This window comes from Chenopodium album, chromosome 24 (genome assembly GCF_948465745.1).
Source record: "Chenopodium album chromosome 24, dcCheAlbu1.1, whole genome shotgun sequence".
In the NCBI taxonomy this organism is placed as follows: domain Eukaryota; kingdom Viridiplantae; phylum Streptophyta; class Magnoliopsida; order Caryophyllales; family Amaranthaceae; genus Chenopodium; species Chenopodium album.
In genome coordinates, this window is record NC_137857.1 from 24,544,947 (window position 1) to 24,563,922 (window position 18,976).

An 18,976-nucleotide genomic window follows, 5' to 3' on the forward strand; every position below is an offset into this window, starting at 1 on the left:
ATTAATGGTTGTTGGAAAAAAAAAATGGGGTGAATACTTTGGAATTAAAATTTGCCCATAAGGGACTATCAAAAGGGGACGGAGGGAGTATAATAATTGATTTGGTATTACTTTTGCCTTCTTTATAATAATATTAAGAACGCAAATAAATTTATTAATATAAACTTTATAATTTTTATTTTATTAAATTTTTACTATTTGTACTTCCAACTTATCATATACGGACTTGTTTTATAAGTGTTACATTTCTGCGTTTGGAAAAAGTTTTTTTGAGGGATGTGTTTGGAAAAAGTTACATTTTAAAATTACCTCTCTCTCCTCTCATGGTGCCAGTCCCCACACAAACCCACTAGCTACTACTTTTTTTTGTAATTTTTTTTTCCTTGCACACATTATTTTTCAATAAATTATTAACCACAATATCTTTCTTTTACATTTTTTAATACTCTAAATACCCAACTTACATTTTATTTTATTTAAGTCAACTACTTTGCCTAAAACTATATATGTGTTGGTCAAAATGTAACACTTATTAAATCATAGAGGGAGTAATAATATTTACAAGTAATTATGAACATAAATTTTTTATATGCGGTTGGTCATCACACGATGTGATCAGGGCTACTCGATGAGGGTTTACCCAATCAAGGGTTTACTCAGTCAGTTAGAGATAATTCGATCAAGTGTTGTGTGTATACAGGCGATCAGGGGTTATTTGGTTAGTCATGGTTTACCCGATCAGTATTTTAGCGTGTCATTTGGTTGTACGTCAAAAAAGCGTTGAATTATGAGAGTGAGAAATTGTAGAAGTACCTTGTAAAAATAAACGCTCATCAATTGCGTGGCAGATTTGTTATGCATTTGCAAGCGCATAACAAAAACAAGTACTAAAATATTGAAAAGCAAAGGAGAAAGATGGGTAAGTGGGACTAATTTTAAATGTACTACTAAAACCTTATGTAATACAACAAACTATTTAGTGATACTATTTTTACACGTAGTTAGGGCCTGTTCTCTTACGTTGAAATTCAGTTCAGTCAGTCCAGCTCAATTCAGTAAGTTTAGTTTAGTTCAATTCAGCCCAGCTCAACTCAGTTCAGTTCAGTTCACCTCCTAATTTCCTTCTTTTATAAAATATTCCATTTCAGTTCAATTCAGTTCAGTTCAATGCAGTTTAGCTGAGTTCAGCCAATGAGAACAGGCCCTTAGTACTAAATAAATATATAGTACCGCTACATATATATATATATATATATATATATATATATATATATATATATATATATATATATATATATATATATATATATATATATATATATATATATATATATATATATATAATGTCTCTGAATGTTCAATAGTAATATTTGATTATTGAGTGATACTATTGGTTACTCAATGGTACTACTTTAAATACATAAATGAATTCATGTGAAATGACCCCGTGTCCCTCGTTATGCATTTACTCATACCTCACTAACCTCCCTTTAGAAGGCTCCGTCCTCATCAAATATTTATATAAAGCCTCACCATAGCACTTCATTGCTCACGCGTCTTTGCTTACAAACACAACACCTTACTCACACACATCGCAGCAGCCACTTCATCCATGGCGGAAGCTTTTTTAGCAGGCCTAGCGTTAGACACAGCGAAAACTGTGACGAATTTGGTGAAAGCTCGGGTGTTGGAGGAGATTAAAATTGCCTGGGATTTTAAGGGTAATCTTAAAAAACTTGATAAAAAGTTGTTTAGCGTCCAGGCATTTCTGAATGATCTGGGAAGTGCCAGATACGACATTAAGAGCAGCTTTGTGAATGAATGGCTTCAAAGATTCACAGATGTAGTCCGTTCTGCTGATGAATTCATGGACGACTATAAATATGAGTTACTCTGTAGGGAAGTCGAACGACAGAAAAAGTCTGGAAGCTTATTTCGTGCTGCTACCCAACCTGTTGTCTTCCATTTTCTAATGAGTCATCGGATTAAAGATATCCTTTCTCAGTTCGACGACTTAGACAAGGAGGCTTCCGACGCGGGTATAAAGAAGGCGAAGCTAGCCACACAAGCAGTAGCATCATCCTCTGCTATTGATGAATCATTTCATCAAAATCGGAAATCAGCTGCAGCAAATGGTGCGGAATATATTGGGAGGAAGTCTGATGAGGAGAAGTTGCTATCAAAGATTCTTGATTCATCCAGCGAGGAAGTTCATCATCATCTGTCCATTGTCGCCATTGTTGGAATTGGAGGTATAACTGTCTTCTTTTATTCTCTTTATTTATTCTATAATATTGTCTAGGATTTTTTATGTTTTATTTTTAAATAATAACACTAGCTATTGATCTGCTACTTTCGATACATTCTAAATTTCTAATATCGATAAAATAAATAAATCGGAGTTTGATTTTTTTTTTTTTTTTTTTTTTTTGCATGTTGTTGATGTAACAAATATTGTTTAGTAGATGTTTCGTTCACTTATTTTTGCTATAGATCAGGTCCGATCTGGTTATATTGAGTGGTAATTTTGTTAGATTCGTAATAATACGTATTTTATAAGTATGTAAATTTTATATTTTTTCCATTACGAATTTAAAGATATTTATTGATAAAAAACTATATAGGTAATCTGATCTGAACTTATTTTTTCCTAAGCTTTTTTTTTCTCCTTTTTTTTGAAGTAAGAAAAAATCTTTGAGAAGGTTTTGTGTGAGACCGTTTCATGTGAGTCCAGTTTATAATTCACACACTCATCCTCACCCACTGCTACTACTTAACCACTTGTCAGCGACCGGCGACCATCCTCCCCCTCCCATCCCCCGGCGCCGGCGACCCCACCCCCCAAACCACAGATTTTCTGGGCAACTTGCCCTGTCACAGGACTCAAAACCACATATTTTGTGCACTCAGATCTGAATGCTGGCGCTACACGCCTTATGACTTCATGTACGATGTACTAGTAAACAAAACAACTAATGAAATTCATACTTGGTAGCTGCCCCGGATTCGAATCTCACCGCCGCGAGGAGGAAGAAGGTTACGCGTACAAGGGGAATTCTGAATAGGTTGGCTATGTATCCAGATAGGTAGGTGATAAAAAATCATCACTAGGATAAAGAATTAAACCACTGCTTTTTACATATATTCTCTTCTCTTTTCCATCATTCGTGATCGAACTGATACAAACTGATGAGTGGAGGGAATTTATAACTACTCTTGTCAGGAAGAACTATGCCAAAAGAGGTTGCCAGAAGCATCTCATCAACCAGCATAAGCATAATCTAATTTCTGATATATTTAACTTATTTTCTGATATATATAGCCTATTTTCTGATGTATAGAACTTATTTTCTGACAATTATAATATAGTATCTGATTTATATAATCTAATATCTGACCATTATAATCTAATTTCTGACCATTATAATCTAATATCTGACTATTATTTTCTATTTTCTGACCATTAAAATTTTTTTTCCTCAATTTTTTTTTTGATTGTATGACCGGACTCACGTGAGTCCGTTCTACACAAAACTTTACCAAAATGTTTAGTAAAAAATCATACAACATCTACAAAAGAGATTTGACTTTAACAAATACATAAAAAAATTGAATCGAATAGAATTTTCCACTCGCTTATATCACTGGATTAATGAGCTAAATTTTTTATTAATTTCCTAAATAAGAAAACTAAATAAATTGAATAAGAAAACCGTTCAAAAATTAAGTAAAAAAAAAAACCAAACAAACAGTAAATTGCATCTTGATCTTGATAGCTTGGACATCTTGCCTTTTTACGAGTTGAACCAAATATTCATTCACATTTTTTTCAATTCTTGGTAACTGAATAGAGTTTGAGGTTGACCCACCATAAGTCATGCCTATTTGATGAAGGTTACCCTTTCTTGTTTAGGGTCGAGTCAATTTTTAATAGGATCAAATTCGAATCAAGATCTATCGAGTTAAGGTTAGACTGGGATGAGGTCAACTTTAAATCGGCTCATATTTATTTTCGATAAATTTGTATTAGATTCAAAATGGGTTTATTCAAGTTAACCTTGAGTTTGATAATCTGGTTCGGTTAATTTCAGTTCACCTAAGTTCGATTGAGTTTATTCTTTTATTTCTGTAAAATATTTGATTTAAAAAAAAAAAAAAAAACTAAGGGACACACCTGAAAATGACACATGTCATTTCTGGTGTGTCTTTTAGTGTAAAGTTATTAATTGATTGATTGATGACTATTGATTGATGATGGATTGATTACAGCAATAATAAACTACTTGTAACTTTGAGTTTTGACATAAAACATCAGTTTTTTTTATCCATTTTGCTAATTTACCAATCTAGCCAAAAGACAAAATTTCCAATCTATCTAAGCTTTACAACTGTAGGACTTTCTAGCATCTTAAATCTGAAAATCACGGGGCAATATAAATAAATCGATATAAATAAATCAACTTAATAATGTGTAAACATCATAAAAATTATGTATTAATTTAAAAGCTTCAAATCAATTTCAAAGAAAAGAAAGGACATAAAATATATTTATACACAAACCAACTCACGCGCGGAGAGAGGAGGGGGAGAGAGTGCCGGTCGCCAATGTTGCTGCTCGCCGAGGCGGGGGGGGGGGGGGGGGGGGGGGGCTGTGCAGTGGAGCCGTGGAGGTACCGAGAGATCTAGAGAATTTTGGTTTTTCTTAAAATTTGCTCTTTGAAAAATTGAGGCTTTGTACTTGTTTAATAATAAAGGGTTTGTATACTCCATCTTAAGTTCAGTTCAGTTCAGTTATATTTAATTTAATTTAACTTCAATCAGCTCAATTCAGCTCAACTTCTAATTTCCTTCTCTTATAAAATATTCATTTTCAGCTTAGTTTAAGTTTAGTTCAGCACAGCTCCAATCAGTTCAATTCAGTAAATGTAAACAGGGCTGAAGTTGGGTATTTTTGTAGACGCCTTCAATATTTACATCAATGTAATGAAAGACATCTCTAAACCATTCAGAGAATTTTTTTTAAATTTTCACCCACAAAAAAGAGGAACCTTTTTTTATTAAAACTTTCCAAATCCTTGACTTACTTGATTTAGTAGTATAATTAAATATTGCCCCTTGTAATTTTAGAAGAATTTATTTCATGCCCTTAAAATACATTTTATAATCAATAACTCGTATTTAGTCTGGGCGATGTCCCGGGTCCACGTTAAATATTCTTTACTTTGAATTATGATTAATAATTATCTTAAATACTTTTATTATAGATTTAGTTGAAGAAAATAATTTGCACATGAAAAAAAATCTCATGCCATACATTAATTATATTTAAGAAGAATTTGTTTTTAACAAAAATAATTATATAGAAGAATAAATAAACAAAAGTATTAGATAGGAAATATGGTATGACTTTGTTATTTATTTTCTAATAGACCAGTTGAAAATTTTAATGGTAGCTTTAAATTATTATTCACTCAAATGATGATCCTTACTAGCTTATCCTAAGTTCTAACGGGCTGTTTTTGGTAAGTGGGAATATAATAGGAATTTGGAGACTGGGTTAGACAGTGGCGGAACTAGAAATTCTATGTGGGGGGGGGGGGGGGGGGGGCAAGATCATACTATGTATGTGTAATTTCGCAACTATTATTGAGTTTATTGATTAAATTTACTATATATATATATATATATATACATATATATATATAATAAAATAAAAAAAACTAATTACTACAAAATGTTATTTGTAAGATTTGAACTCTTGAACTCTTATCCACTATCACATGGTGAAAACCAACTATGGCCCACCCCAGCGCCCCTTGGCTCCGCCCCTGAGGTTAGGAATGTCTTATAATAAAATTAACATACACCTGCTTTACATATGACTTATTGTTAAATCATAAGAATTTACATCTTGGAAATTTAGAAAATAAATTTATTTTCATTTATATATGTTAGAAATTTATACCCAAGATCAATGTTCGGATGTGGAGTTGTTCTAATTCGAATTGTATTTTTCTATATTTTTTTTTAAGTCAACTTACTGTACGTACTGTCAATTATAGAATCTTTATGAATTATATAATGTCTTGTGGTAAAAATAAATTGGCTAATCCAGTCTTTCATTTTCTTGAAACAGGTCTTGGCAAGACAACTTTTGCACGAAACCTGTTTAATCATAAGAAAGTTGATGATCATATTGACGAGAAAATTTGGATATGTGTTTCCGAGCATTTCAAAGTTAATAGAATTTTGAATGACATGTTACAATATTATACACCAACCATACCTCACTTGGAAAACACATATGCAATTACAAATGCACTTCAAGAAAAATTAAAGGGGAAGAAATTACTTCTCGTACTCGATGATGTTTGGGAAAGCAACAAAAACTCATGGAGTTCCTTGAGAAATGAATTGCTGAGTATTCGAGATCTACGAGGATGTGTAATTTTGATTACCACCCGCAAAATTGAAGTTGCAGACGCAGCAAGTGCTTTCTATAAACACAAATTGCCAGGATTATCTGAAGATGAAGGGTGGGCTTTATTAAAAAATACTACTTTTGGTGAGACCTTCCGATATGATTCTTCTTTTAATGGTGTTGGGAGAAGAATTGTTAAGAAGTGTAACGGTGTTCCTTTGGCGATTAATGTAATCGGTGGCGTATTGAAGTCGAAGAAGTTTGTTTCTGAATGGGAATCGATAGAGAAAAATAAGTTTTGGGAATTCCACCCAGATGATATAAAGGATATCTTGCCATCGTTACTGTTGAGCTACAATGATTTGAACCGCGTGTATGTAAAGCAATGCTTTGCGTACTGTGCAATCTTTCCTAAAGATTTTCAAATGGAGAAGCGTCAATTAATCACTCTGTGGTTAGCGCAAGGATTTCTTCATGATGAATTTGCAGCCGACAACTCCACTTCGACTATGGAGCTGGTTGGTGAGAGGTACTTGAACATATTGTTGAAATGTTCATTCTTTGAAGAGGAGAAAGATAAATCTGGCATTCGAACATGGTATAAGATGCATGATTTAATGCATGACCTTGCAGCCTACGTGTCAAAGAAGAATTTGTTGATTTGGAATGCTGAAACTAAGGCCGAAGCTATCTCTAACGTTCAACATTTGGCGTTTGATGCAGCTGAGAAGAAAATACCACTTGATCGGTTGCCGATTGGAAAGCTGAGAACAATAAGCTTCTGGGGTATTAAGCAAAGCTGGAACAACTCCACCTTAGGTCGTGCACGATACATGCGAACATTGATCTTGGACGGTATTGGGCTAAAAGAGGTGCCTATTATTATTGGGAAGCTTGTTCATCTAAGGTATCTTGACCTATCTCATAATGAATTTGTTGTACTTCCGGAGTCTATATGCAAACTTTATCAACTACAAACACTGAGAGTTACAGGTTGCTCTAAGCTGAGGAAACTACCCGAAGAATTGCAATGGTTGAGCTGCTTAAGACACATAGAGACGGATAATTTCTTGTTAGCATCGAAGGGACTGCGACAATTAACTAACCTTCAGACTTTGCCTCCTCTTGAGTTGCGTGATGGTGACGGATGGACCATTGATGAATTAAGCCCATTAGATCAAGTTGTGGGCGAGCTGAAAATCAGAGGTCTTCGACGTGTCAAAAAAAAAGAAGCACTTATACTCAGGAAGAAGAAAATTGTGAAATTACATTTAGAGTGGGATGCAACAACCTCTCAAGTTTTGGATAGCGATGAGGATGCTTTGGATAGTAATGAAGATGTTATATATAATGATAAAGATGTTTTGGTTAGCCTTAAACCTCACCCGAACATACAAATATTATATATAGATGGATTCATGGGTCTGAGGTTTCCTAAGTGGATAGGGACAACGGTGAATCTTGTAGAGGTGAAACTAATTGGTTGCCGCAAAAGCAACCGACTTCCTACATTCGGACAACTACCTAATTTGAAGATCTTGTGGCTGCGAAAATTCGATTGTTTGAAAAGTATAGGGGGTGAGTTTTATGAAAGTGGAAGCAACATCTCTAATACTAGAGAAGAAAAGGTATTGTTTCCGTCTCTAACAGAGATCAAAATTGATCATTGTAGAAGGCTTACCACATGGATTCCACCATCGCCGATGCAAACTGCATTTCCTAACCTTGAAGTTTTTCATGTTCGAAAGTGCTGGAAATTGACAGAGGTACCGGTTTTACACTATAAATCTCTGAAGCATCCGAAACTTTTTCATATTGGCGGCACCCAACCCTTGGATATTGTCAAATATAACCATGGTCTCTGGTCGTTGGATTTGATAGGAATAAATGACATGGTGAGGTTACCTGGAGAGCTGCCAAAGTGTTCCAACTTGTTGAGATTGACAGTAGGCATGTGCGAGAAACTGGAATTTATACCCAGTGGGCTGATATCTCTGAAGGTGTTACTCATAAATCAATGCCCATCCTTGGCTTGTATCCCTAATGACCTTTTTTCTCTACGCGATTTGTCAGTACAAAATTGTGAATTGCTGATGTCGATGCCACACGTTACATCTTTGGAGATGTTAATGATAAGTGGTTGCCCATTGACAGCTTCTTATCAGCAATGGATCCCAAATCTTCATCGCCTTCAGATTTTAAACACAGATAAATGGGACTTCAACCAAAGAACATTATTTCCCCAATCCCTAGCAAAGCTATCATTGACAGATTTCTCATTTGTCAAGTCTCTACCTCAGCAACCACTCCAATACCTTCAAAGTCTATCATTGATTAGATTTGATGAGTTGGTAACACTTCCGGAGTGGATCGGCAACTTGTCATATCTTGATACATTGAAATTAGAGGATTGCAAAAAGTTGAAAAAACTACCTTCACCACAGGCTATGCAGCGTCTCTCCAGATTACATCTTATTAGTATCAAGGGCTGCAAACTTTTGAAACAGACATATGATAGAGAAGATGGACCTCAATGGCTCAGATTTGTGAAATGGGCTTGAATTGCTCAACATTTTACTTGTTCTTGATATTGATAGCAAAATGGACATCCCTCGGCTTCCATTCAAATAATGCTGCCTTTTTCAGGTTCTACTATTTATTCTCCTTCCATTATTATTATTAATATAATTCTTTATTTATTTAATCTACACCGTACATTTGTCATTATAAATTTCATGTATTTGATTTAAGTTGACTTAGTTTTTTTTTTTTTTTTTTTAATTGCAAATTTGCAATGTCGATCCCCTTCTGCTCTAGACTCTCTAATCTTCATATTAATACTCCAAAATTAAAGCTTGTTGCCAAAATTCCATCAATCATCTTCTCCTCTGCACTTTTCTTCCTTTTTTTTGTGATCTAATGCTACCATGAATATATTTGATGCTATTTGATTATACTGTATAATTAATTTGATCGATTGAACTCCTAACGCTATATTTGTAGAAATTCATTCTCAATTACCCATCAAAACCACCTGTGAAAGTGTTAAGGCTGTAAATATTGGCAAGTCTATTCATCAATGGAGAAGCGGTTACGGAGTATACATCAATGGAGAATGCTAAAGGCAGTTATTATTTGGTTAATTTTGGTTTAAAAAAAAAAGTCATGATCAAACAGATGAATGGATAAGATCTCCTCTTTAAAAATGAAGGGTTTGGATTAAAAGTAATATAGTGGCCACAATTTTTATGTAGCCATTGAATAGTCTTCCTATTTATTTATTTATTTATTTATTTATTTATTTATTTATTCTCTTCTAATTTATTAGCTCTTTATCTTATCTCAGCTTTAAAATTTCCAAAGCTTTTAATCTGTTACAGAGTATGCAATAGTTTTATCATGCGCCTTTCTTAAGGTAACTTTTAGTTAATTTTCAACTTTGAACTAGTGTTGTTATTTGAAAATTTCTTCCTTGAGCCGTACGGTTTTATAAGTTTTTTTTTAAAGGCGGAATGAATATATAGTTGTTTTTTAATGAATATATAGCTGTTTTTAAATGAACATCCAGATTTATATTTCGTTCTTTTGGTATATTTAAAGAACATCCGTAATTAATAAAAAAAAAAAAACATGATAGTATTATGTAATACAAATTATTTTTATTCAGTCACCATAATCTAAAGACAAAATTCAAATAACATTTCAAAAATAAATAATAAGCATTAGATCACAAACAAAAATATATTATACTAACAATCAAAGAACATCATTTAACCGTATGTTCATTTGACTTTAGGAATATATCCATTACATTTTAATAGTATGCTATATTCACTCTATGTATTTGTTCATTATATTATTATAGTATGTTCTTATAATTTCATTGTAACTGTTGAAACTCATTATTGCCCACTTGTGAGTGTCCCACATCGGAGAAAGAGGAAAGATTATTTCACTTTATAAGGTAAAGGAGTACCTCCTACCATTACCAATTGGTGTTAGTATGGAAGCGCCTATAACATTGTTTGTGGACCAAACTCTCCTCTTCCTTGCTTGGGTTGCCCAGGTGTAGGGAATATTTCAAGCATTATGATAACCCCAAACTTGAACCCCACTGTGATCATACACTAAAGTACGGTGGCGTTCCAAAGGGAAAGACAAAGAGCAAAAAGAGTCGCCAACAAGTTTTAGGAACTTGTAAACCCAAAAGACAATCCAAAAGGACCATCAACTCCATAAGGTCTTAAACTAAACAGGGTCCGGGGATGAGGGTACGAATCCAATCTACAAAAGAAAGGACCCGCCCTATAAAATAGGCCTCTACTTTGTTCTGCTCGTATTCATGCGCGCTTTTCGAATAACATACAAACATTATATTGAACCTACCCTGTTTAATCTATGTTGGTTGAATATTAATGCACAAATAATACTATTATTGGCGATCACTTGAGTTAAAATCACGTTAGCCTAAACCAAATTAATAATTATCTTATTAAGCGTGATTTCAAGTACAAATTCCCTTTAACAATCATAAAGGGTGTGATCAAGCAATAACAATAAATAATATAAAGCAACATAAATAATAAACAATAATAAATAATAATAATCATAATAACAATAATTATAATCATGATAAGGTATAATAAAGCTTAATAATAATAGCAAGATGCTAGGCATGATACTAACAAGATTAATAGCGACTCCTAGCATGTCACTAAGCAATAAAGATCAAAGCTTTAAACCTAACATGGTACTAACATGCTATTAGAAATAAGTAAAGGCACCCTAAACATGATACTAGAAAGCATAAGATAACATCCTAACATGATACTAGAAAGCATTAAAAGCATCCTAACATGATACTAGGAATCATAAAACAATAATAGACGTGCAATCTACATTGTTAATAAAATAGGGAGTAAGCTACTCTACTTAATTTGAAGCCTCGTACCTCTTTCTAATAACAAAATACACAAGTTAGTAAACTTCAATGAAAATAATAAACAATAACTAAAGAATTAAATTGAAATCAAATTAAATAAAGTTTTGACTAGTTTTGGACCAAACCCTCAGAAATTATCAACCTTACACGTCTAGGGCGAAGGCAACCGTCGAACTTGGCTAAGAGATTCTAAATCTTGTGAATGCGGAATATTGTTTTTAAAAAGCTAGTTTAGAAAAAGAGGGAGAAAGAAAGCAAATATTGCTCAAGAGAGAAAAGAGAGAATTAAGGAAGAGTTAATGAGAATTGATTGAGAGAATCGATGAAAGTTGATGATTAAAAAAGGGGAGATAAGACCTCTATTTATAAGAAAAAAAGAGAAGGTCGAAGAATAAGAAAAGAAATCCGAATTCAAATCGAAATAAAACTCGTAGACAGCAGTTTTTGCGAATTTTGTTTTTATCATATCTTTTGATCCAAAAGTCCAAATCAGTCATATAATATGTCGTTGGAAAGCTGTTGAAGTCTAATTTCTAATGCAATTAGAATCAGATTAAAATCTTTTGTAGATAAAAAGATATGGCCGAAATAGTGAAAGGGTATCAGTTTTGGATAGAGTTTTGTATATCTTTGATATCTTTTTCGTTATAGCTCGGAATTATTATTATAATATATCATTGGAAAGATAATTTCAAGATCTATCCAACCCTATAAAATTTGGATAAAAAATTTAAGGCACGAAAATAATAACTGACTATCTTTGAACATGTTTAAATCCGAATAGAATTAGGAAAGTTTTAAAAAAGGAAAGTTTATATTCAAATCAAATTCCATGATCTTATCTTTTCAAAAAAGGATAATTAAGATATTTTAGAAACTTATAGAAGATTCTAATCAGTCCTAATTAGTTTAGGAATAGGATTAAACCTTTGGACCCTCCTCATGATCATTGGGTCGTAGGTAAAATCCGGTTTGGGCCCAATTTAGTATTTTGGCCATAACTTCCTCATTATTCATCGGAATTGGGCTTATAATATATCGTTGGAAAGGTCTTTTTGAGCCCCATCCAACTACACTATTATTGGACCCTTATCATGGACCAAAATAAACTGAATTGGACGTTTTCATAAAATAGAGCATGTTTTCGAAAACAGAAAGAAGGATTTTAATAAAAACTAACCGCAACACTTGACTTTTCCACACTTTCACCTCATTCGATTATGGTTTGACGCAAAAGGTATTCATCACTGGGTTTGGTTTTGGGGAGACACAAATGGGTGTCTACAGAAGCCCCCACTTTGACTGAGTTTGGAGAAACTTAGGTTTCGAAAACGAAAGTCAAAGTATCGATAGGGACGGAGAATGATTTAGAACGTTCTGCGATTCTAAATCATTCTTATAACGCCGATACCTGTAAAATAATGTTAGTTAAACAGATAAAAGAGTTAAGAAACGCGTATCTTGCACCGTCGAGCACACGTCTCTGGGGTAACCGTTTTGTTGCATTTTGACAACCTTCTACAAGCTAGAGAACGCCATCTTGCTGTTGTTGATGTTCACTCGTCTCTGAACAATGGAGTCTTTTTTGAGGATTGTTCACTCGTCTCTAAACAATGGAGCTTTCTTGATATGTCCACGCGTCTCTGAACAATGGAGCTTTCTTGATATGTCCACGCGTCTCTGAACAAAAGAGCTTTGATGATATGTCCACGCGTCTCTGAACAAAAGAGCTTTGATGATATGTCCACGCGTCTCTGAACTAAAGAGCTTTGATGATATGTCCACGCGTCTCTGAACAAAAGAGCTTTGATGATATGTCCACGCGTCTCTAAACAAAAGAGCTTTGATGATATGTCCACGCGTCTCTGAACTAAAGAGCTTTGATGATATGTCCACGCGTCTCTGAACAAAAGAGCTTTGATGATATGTCCACGCGTCTCTAAACAAAAGAGCTTTGATGATATGTCCACGCGTCTCTGAACAAAAGAGCTTTGATGATATGTCCACGCGTCTCTGAACAAAAGAGCTTTGATGATATGTCCACGCGTCTCTGAACAAAAGAGCTTTGATGATATGTCCACGCGTCTCTGAACAAAAGAGCTTTGATGATATGTCCACGCGTCTCTGAACAAAAGAGCTTTGATGATATGTCCACGCGTCTCTGAACAAAAGAGCTTTGATACTTGAATGTTTGTTGCGATCGTTCGGTTGGCTGCGAACAAGAGCTTTGCTGAATGGTTGTATCCTGTAAAAATCAAAAGAATTGCCAAAAGACTTTGCTGGTGTTTTTCTTAGGGTTGACCTAAGGCTTGATGTGTTTCTTAGGGTTGACCTAAGGTGAATGATTGACTTGAGGTTAACTCAATGTGACTGACTGACTTGAGGTTGACCCAAGGTGAATTGACACGACATGACTCAATGTACATAACTCGTGTAGTGTGCGACTCGAAAATGCAAAAAAGAAAAAATTTTCCGTCATTTTTGTGGAGGGTACCGACTTTCCACTACTACAAAAAAGCGTGTTTTTTGGACGCTTTTAAGGCATATTTTCGACGCTAAAAGGCGTCGAAAAAATATTTCTCGACGCTGCAAAAAAGCGTCGCAAATCCATGAGTCGAAAATTTTTCAGAGACACAAAAAAGCGTCGAGAATCTCGACGCTTTTTAATGTCCAAACTAATATACGAAGCGTCGAAAATTACGTATTTCGCGCATTATCCCAAATGTATGTAGTTTTTTAGCGACGCTTTTTCCTGTCCACATAATCAAATTTAGCGACACTTTTTGTTGTCTTGCGTTTATTCGTGTCAGCCTATGGTATGGCGGGAAAGTCTTTGAAATTTGAAAATATGCAATTATGTAGACATTAAAAAGCGTCTAGAATTATGTTTTAAGCTTTTTTTTTTCTTTTATCAATTTATCATCATACATACATTATAATTATTTAAATTTATCATAAATTAAATTAATTAATAACATTAAAATAAAAATAAACAAAAATTCTATATAACTAGATTAAAAAAAATAATTAATCAACAATAAAAAGAGTAAGTCGTAGTTAGTTAATTACCAAAATTAGAAAAGAAAACATCAAGACAGTACAATTAAAAAAAAATGGTCGCATATTAAATAGTATGTAGCTTGTCCCTAAATAAATACATCACTAATATAAGACTAAAAACCAAAATAGATAGATGATGGCCACATTGATCGATATAGTCGCTTGTTGATGCTCAAGTGTCCCGGCCTATTCTTTTGTTGCACCTACATTGCCTTTTCCAATCTTCAAAAAAAAAATACAAAGTATAAATTAGTCTAAATCATTTTTTACCAGAGCAAACACCATTACACATATGAATAACTTGATCACAATCAGTTCATACTTCATATAGATATATGTACATCAGCTTTGTTTGAATTCATCTCACATTCATTTTACTTGTCTTATTTATTCATCCATCTTTTATGAGAAATTTTGTATCTTTTTTTTTTTGTAAAAATTAGAGCAAGTAAAATGGGTGAGGTAACAACTCTAACAACAAAGACATTTTTATCCCCAAACACATTATGCAAAATCATACATACATGTCATCATATGGCAGGAAACTTTTTCCAAGGTATAAACAACTATGCCAGGAAACTTGATTCAAGCAATAAAATTGAGTATTATTTATACAAATCATTGCAAGTATAAAATAAAATCATATGGCAGGGCCTTCAGGCCAGATTTTGGCTAAACAGAATCAGATTAGATGGTCATCAGTCATCTCAATTAAACATGGTAACAAGTAGTATTCCAAGTGAAGGGAATATCCAATGAAAAAAACTGAGTTTTCACCCCACCATTACTAATATCATTATTTTTCCTAATCTTATGATTGTAAATCCTCAAAGATGCATTGTAATTTTTATGCACTGCAAATCTGTAAGCCATATACCAAAAATGGCAGGGTTCCTATCTAACAAAAAAAAAAAAAAAACAGCTACTATAGCTTGAAGCCTTGAAGAGCACATCATTTTTTATTTTTTAATCGTATTCACATACTCTACTGGCTACGCCTTTTCATATAGCACACTCAATAGTTGGTTTCCCTGATTCTAAACTAGAATCCAGGTTGCCCAGGTTGCAAACCTGACCTTGGGGTACAGAGGAACCCAGGTTAAGGAACCCAGGTTGTAGACCTGACCTTGGGGTACAGAGGCATGCAACTTAAGTCAATATTTAACGCTTCTTGCACCAGGCTTATTGACTAAAACAAAAGCAGCCAAAAATATGTGAAACATACAGAAAGAAAAGGGTTCATGGGTGGAGAGATATCTAGGATAGGATCATTTAATTAAAATTTCAACAATTTACTAAGGTTTCTTAAAATATTACATTTAAAAGACAAAGAGTGCAACTTTTGTATAATTGAAAATTCAGCAACATGAAAAATGATGTTAGGGGCCAAAACAAAATGGATATAACTGAGCTTATGAGCTAGCAATGGTCTAGCGCTTGTACGCTCAAGGTCACAACCGTGATCAACTATTCAACTATGTGAACTTTCTGGCACATTCCATATGTTTTAAAATAAAATAATATTAAACCAGAGAGGCTAGAACTCTAGAGTAAAAGGAAATGGTTAGAATGAAAGATGTAGGAAAAAAATTTGAGATGAACCTAAAGTCGGGGTAAATTGATACAACAGATACAATTAGACTGAGATTTGAAATCTGATCAGATTACATCTTACACCACTTTAGAAAAAAGAGCACTGGAACAAATAAGTAAAGTTACTGCACGCTGAGAGCTTAAGGTAACAAACTAAAGACAGAACCGTGCAACGGTACAATGTTCCCATTATACAATCAATTACATGGGACCCTTTTTCAGTTAAATAAAAATAGAGGATGTAAAATACTTATATGGAATTTTTTTTGAAATAGCCCCTTTACAAGCCTCTCAGCAATGTTATCTCTTTCCATAAAAAAACAGCAATAGTTTCTGGTGTGATAATGTGATACTATAGTCTCCAAAGAAACAGTCCCCGAGGGAAGACAACTCAGAGTAGTTCCTAACTTCTTGCTACCCCAACAGCAAAAGGCAGACAAGTAGTATAAAAGCAGCAGGGGAGCAGGACAAGCAGTAGCAGGGGAGCAGGGCACACACACACACACATCACAAGCAAGCATTCACACAAGCTCTAAATGTCAATCATGTATGCCTTAGATCTGAAACGAATTATTAAAATAAAAAAGGAAATCGAAAAAGCCAGGGTTTGCATTCTCCTGGGGCAGATTTGAGAGTTTCAAATAATACGTTGCATTGGAAGGTTGTGTGGTTAATGAGACTATGCCTGAACATCAGAACTTGTGTTTTGGGGCAGGGGAGTAGGACAGCAAGCAGCAGGGGAGCAGGACCAACCTAAAGAGAAAAAACAACCATTAACTATGCAGAAACAAAATTCTCTAAATAAGATGATGCTCAATGTCACATTTCCGTATAAAAATCAAACAACAAGGCAGAAGGACCAACCTAAAAGCCCAGTAAAGGCAAGGGGATCAACTGGAAAGGCATATCTTAATATGGGAAAAACAAAAGGTTTGAAGAAAAAATCTAAGAGGCTGCATCATGTTGATTATGCATACAAATGAACTTGAGTGCTACAAATTTTAAAAAAAAAAAAGTCATTTAACTAACAATAATAGTCTAACAGATGTTTTTACGGCTACTTAAGAATGTGTAGCTATTTTTTTACACCAATACTCTAGAATTCAGTAACTTTAAAGGGAAATATAAAATGGTATGATTTGAAACCCAAAGTATTGATGTTAGTTCTTCTAAAAGGAACAAATATAGAAGGATAAAACAAATACCTCTTAAGCTTTCAAGTCGATCTAAAGATGACAAGCCTGCAACAAGATCTGATGAACAAAGTTTAAGATAAACCTGGAAAAAAAAACAGAAAACCACACAGCTGATCAGTAGAAAACGGTAATTAAAATATGATATTATAGCTTCAGAACAACCATAGAGGGAACACGTTGCACTATACCCCTCTTACATAGATGGCAGAGGAGAGTCCAGGCAGTAGTAGAAATAAAATACTTTAAGACCAAACTTTTCATACAAAACAATAATTATTATCACCTATGCGCCGAGAGGCCCGAGACACACATCTATCCTTCTCAATTATCCATTCAATTATAATACAGAACCTAAATAGTCACAACATAGAACAATATTCATGATATTCCATATCAACAGGCACTCTAAGGCCGCAAGGCCCACACCAAAATTGTTTCACCATACAACTAAAGTAACATATCTTCCAATTCAGTTGAAGAGTGTAAATATCAATCAAAATTCAATTTTTGCTAACTCGTTTCTATAATAAAATGATTTCTCTCTTATTTATAAAATATTGAAACATGGACCTAACCACATACAAAACATAGCTGGCAGAGAGATAGGAATAGGAAGAAATTTACCTAATACCATGAAATACAAGTGAATTAGAATGAATTCTCAACAAATAAGTGTAATTTGAAAAATTATTATTCACATTTAATTAAAAAATTACTAGATATACTGCTTGAGCTAAAAAGTAAAAACCAACAATAGCTCCCACTATCCATTCATTATGATGCATTAGTCAACAAACAAAGATTTCAGCATTAAAGTTCATAACATATTTCACCAATAAGTACTTGTTCAACTATTAATTTTCTTCTCGTAAGTGTACCTCAAGATTCCTTTGTAGATCGCCATTGTTGCTTAGGCTAATGTTGATGCTCACATTGCAGAATCTGCAAGATTCACGATTTGAAATCCACGGACCTTGTTTACCAAGATAAAGTACTAAAACCGATTTTTATTTTATCTTATTTTGCTCCAATAAACAAAAAATTTCAATGTTGAATTTTTCATACTGTAATATAAAAGATCTAAAATTTTCAATCTACGAAGATATAAAAAACAATCTAGAATCAAAGAGTTTTAATAAAAAAAAACCAGTAATTCAACGACATCTATAACCTAGGGTTTCAAAATGAGTGAAATTGGGCAATTACAACTTGCAAGTATCAATTAAACTCACACAAAAAATGAAAGAATTGCCATTAAGAATTAAAAATCAACAAAGAGTGATGCAGGAATGTAACCTGTGAAGAGAACAAGAGCAATAGCTGTCGCAAATCAATTTTCAATGCAAACAATCAGATCTGAGAGAAAGATAGTAATTTTCGGCAAGATATGTAAATTGGTGTGATAGTATTTGAGAAACGCAAGGAGGAAGAAGATTTGAATTCAAAATCTGGGCCATAACTCCATGAATCGCTGCGTAGAATTTCGATCGAATGAAGAAAAAAATACAGATTAGTTAGGGTTAAGAATATGACGAGTTGGGGGTTTTGTAATTTTAAGCGGTATAATGACCGCGTTTCGCGTGGATTCACCTAATTGAGTACACGTGCGGGGCACATGTTTGTATTCTCGACGCTAAAAAATGTCTAGAATTACTTCAGACATTAAAAAGCGTCGTGGACACGCGGAACCATTAAATTTGTTGTTGACACCCCAACCTAAGCGTCGAGTGAATAGCGTTGAAAAAAGCCTCCTTTTGTAGTAGT

General features: G+C 33.8%; 1 protein-coding gene and 1 long non-coding RNA gene across 4 annotated transcripts; one reads left to right on the forward strand and one right to left on the reverse strand.

The window, feature by feature from the left end:
* Positions 1 to 1,612: 1,612 nt before the first annotated feature.
* Positions 1,613 to 8,982, forward strand: LOC145610684 (putative disease resistance protein RGA4). Its single transcript, XM_081665984.1, has 2 exons — positions 1,613 to 2,252; positions 6,137 to 8,982. The coding sequence occupies exons 1-2, from the start codon at positions 1,613 to 1,615 to the stop codon at positions 8,980 to 8,982; spliced, it is 3,486 nt and encodes a 1,161-aa protein (XP_081522110.1).
* Positions 8,983 to 14,352: 5,370 nt separating this feature from the next.
* Positions 14,353 to 18,734, reverse strand: LOC145611975 (uncharacterized). 3 transcript variants are annotated; one of them, XR_014106500.1, is made up of 5 exons: positions 18,509 to 18,734; positions 18,091 to 18,154; positions 17,222 to 17,294; positions 16,702 to 16,769; positions 14,353 to 14,645 (listed from the first exon to the last, which is right to left on the reverse strand). It is a non-coding gene; the product is annotated as an uncharacterized LOC145611975 (long non-coding RNA). The 3 variants fall into 3 exon arrangements; XR_014106501.1 differs by having other exon boundaries at positions 16,665 to 16,769; XR_014106499.1 differs by lacking the exon at positions 16,702 to 16,769.
* Positions 18,735 to 18,976: the final 242 nt, after the last annotated feature.

Excerpts from the sequence above, each read along its gene's own strand:
- LOC145610684 (XM_081665984.1), top strand. The coding sequence starts at position 1,613 with ATGGCGGAAGCTTTTTTAGCAGGCCTAGCGTTAGACACAGCGAAAACT. Across the intron at positions 2,253-6,136 it reads CGCCATTGTTGGAATTGGAG|GTCTTGGCAAGACAACTTTT; the intron begins GTATAACTGTCT and ends TTCTTGAAACAG.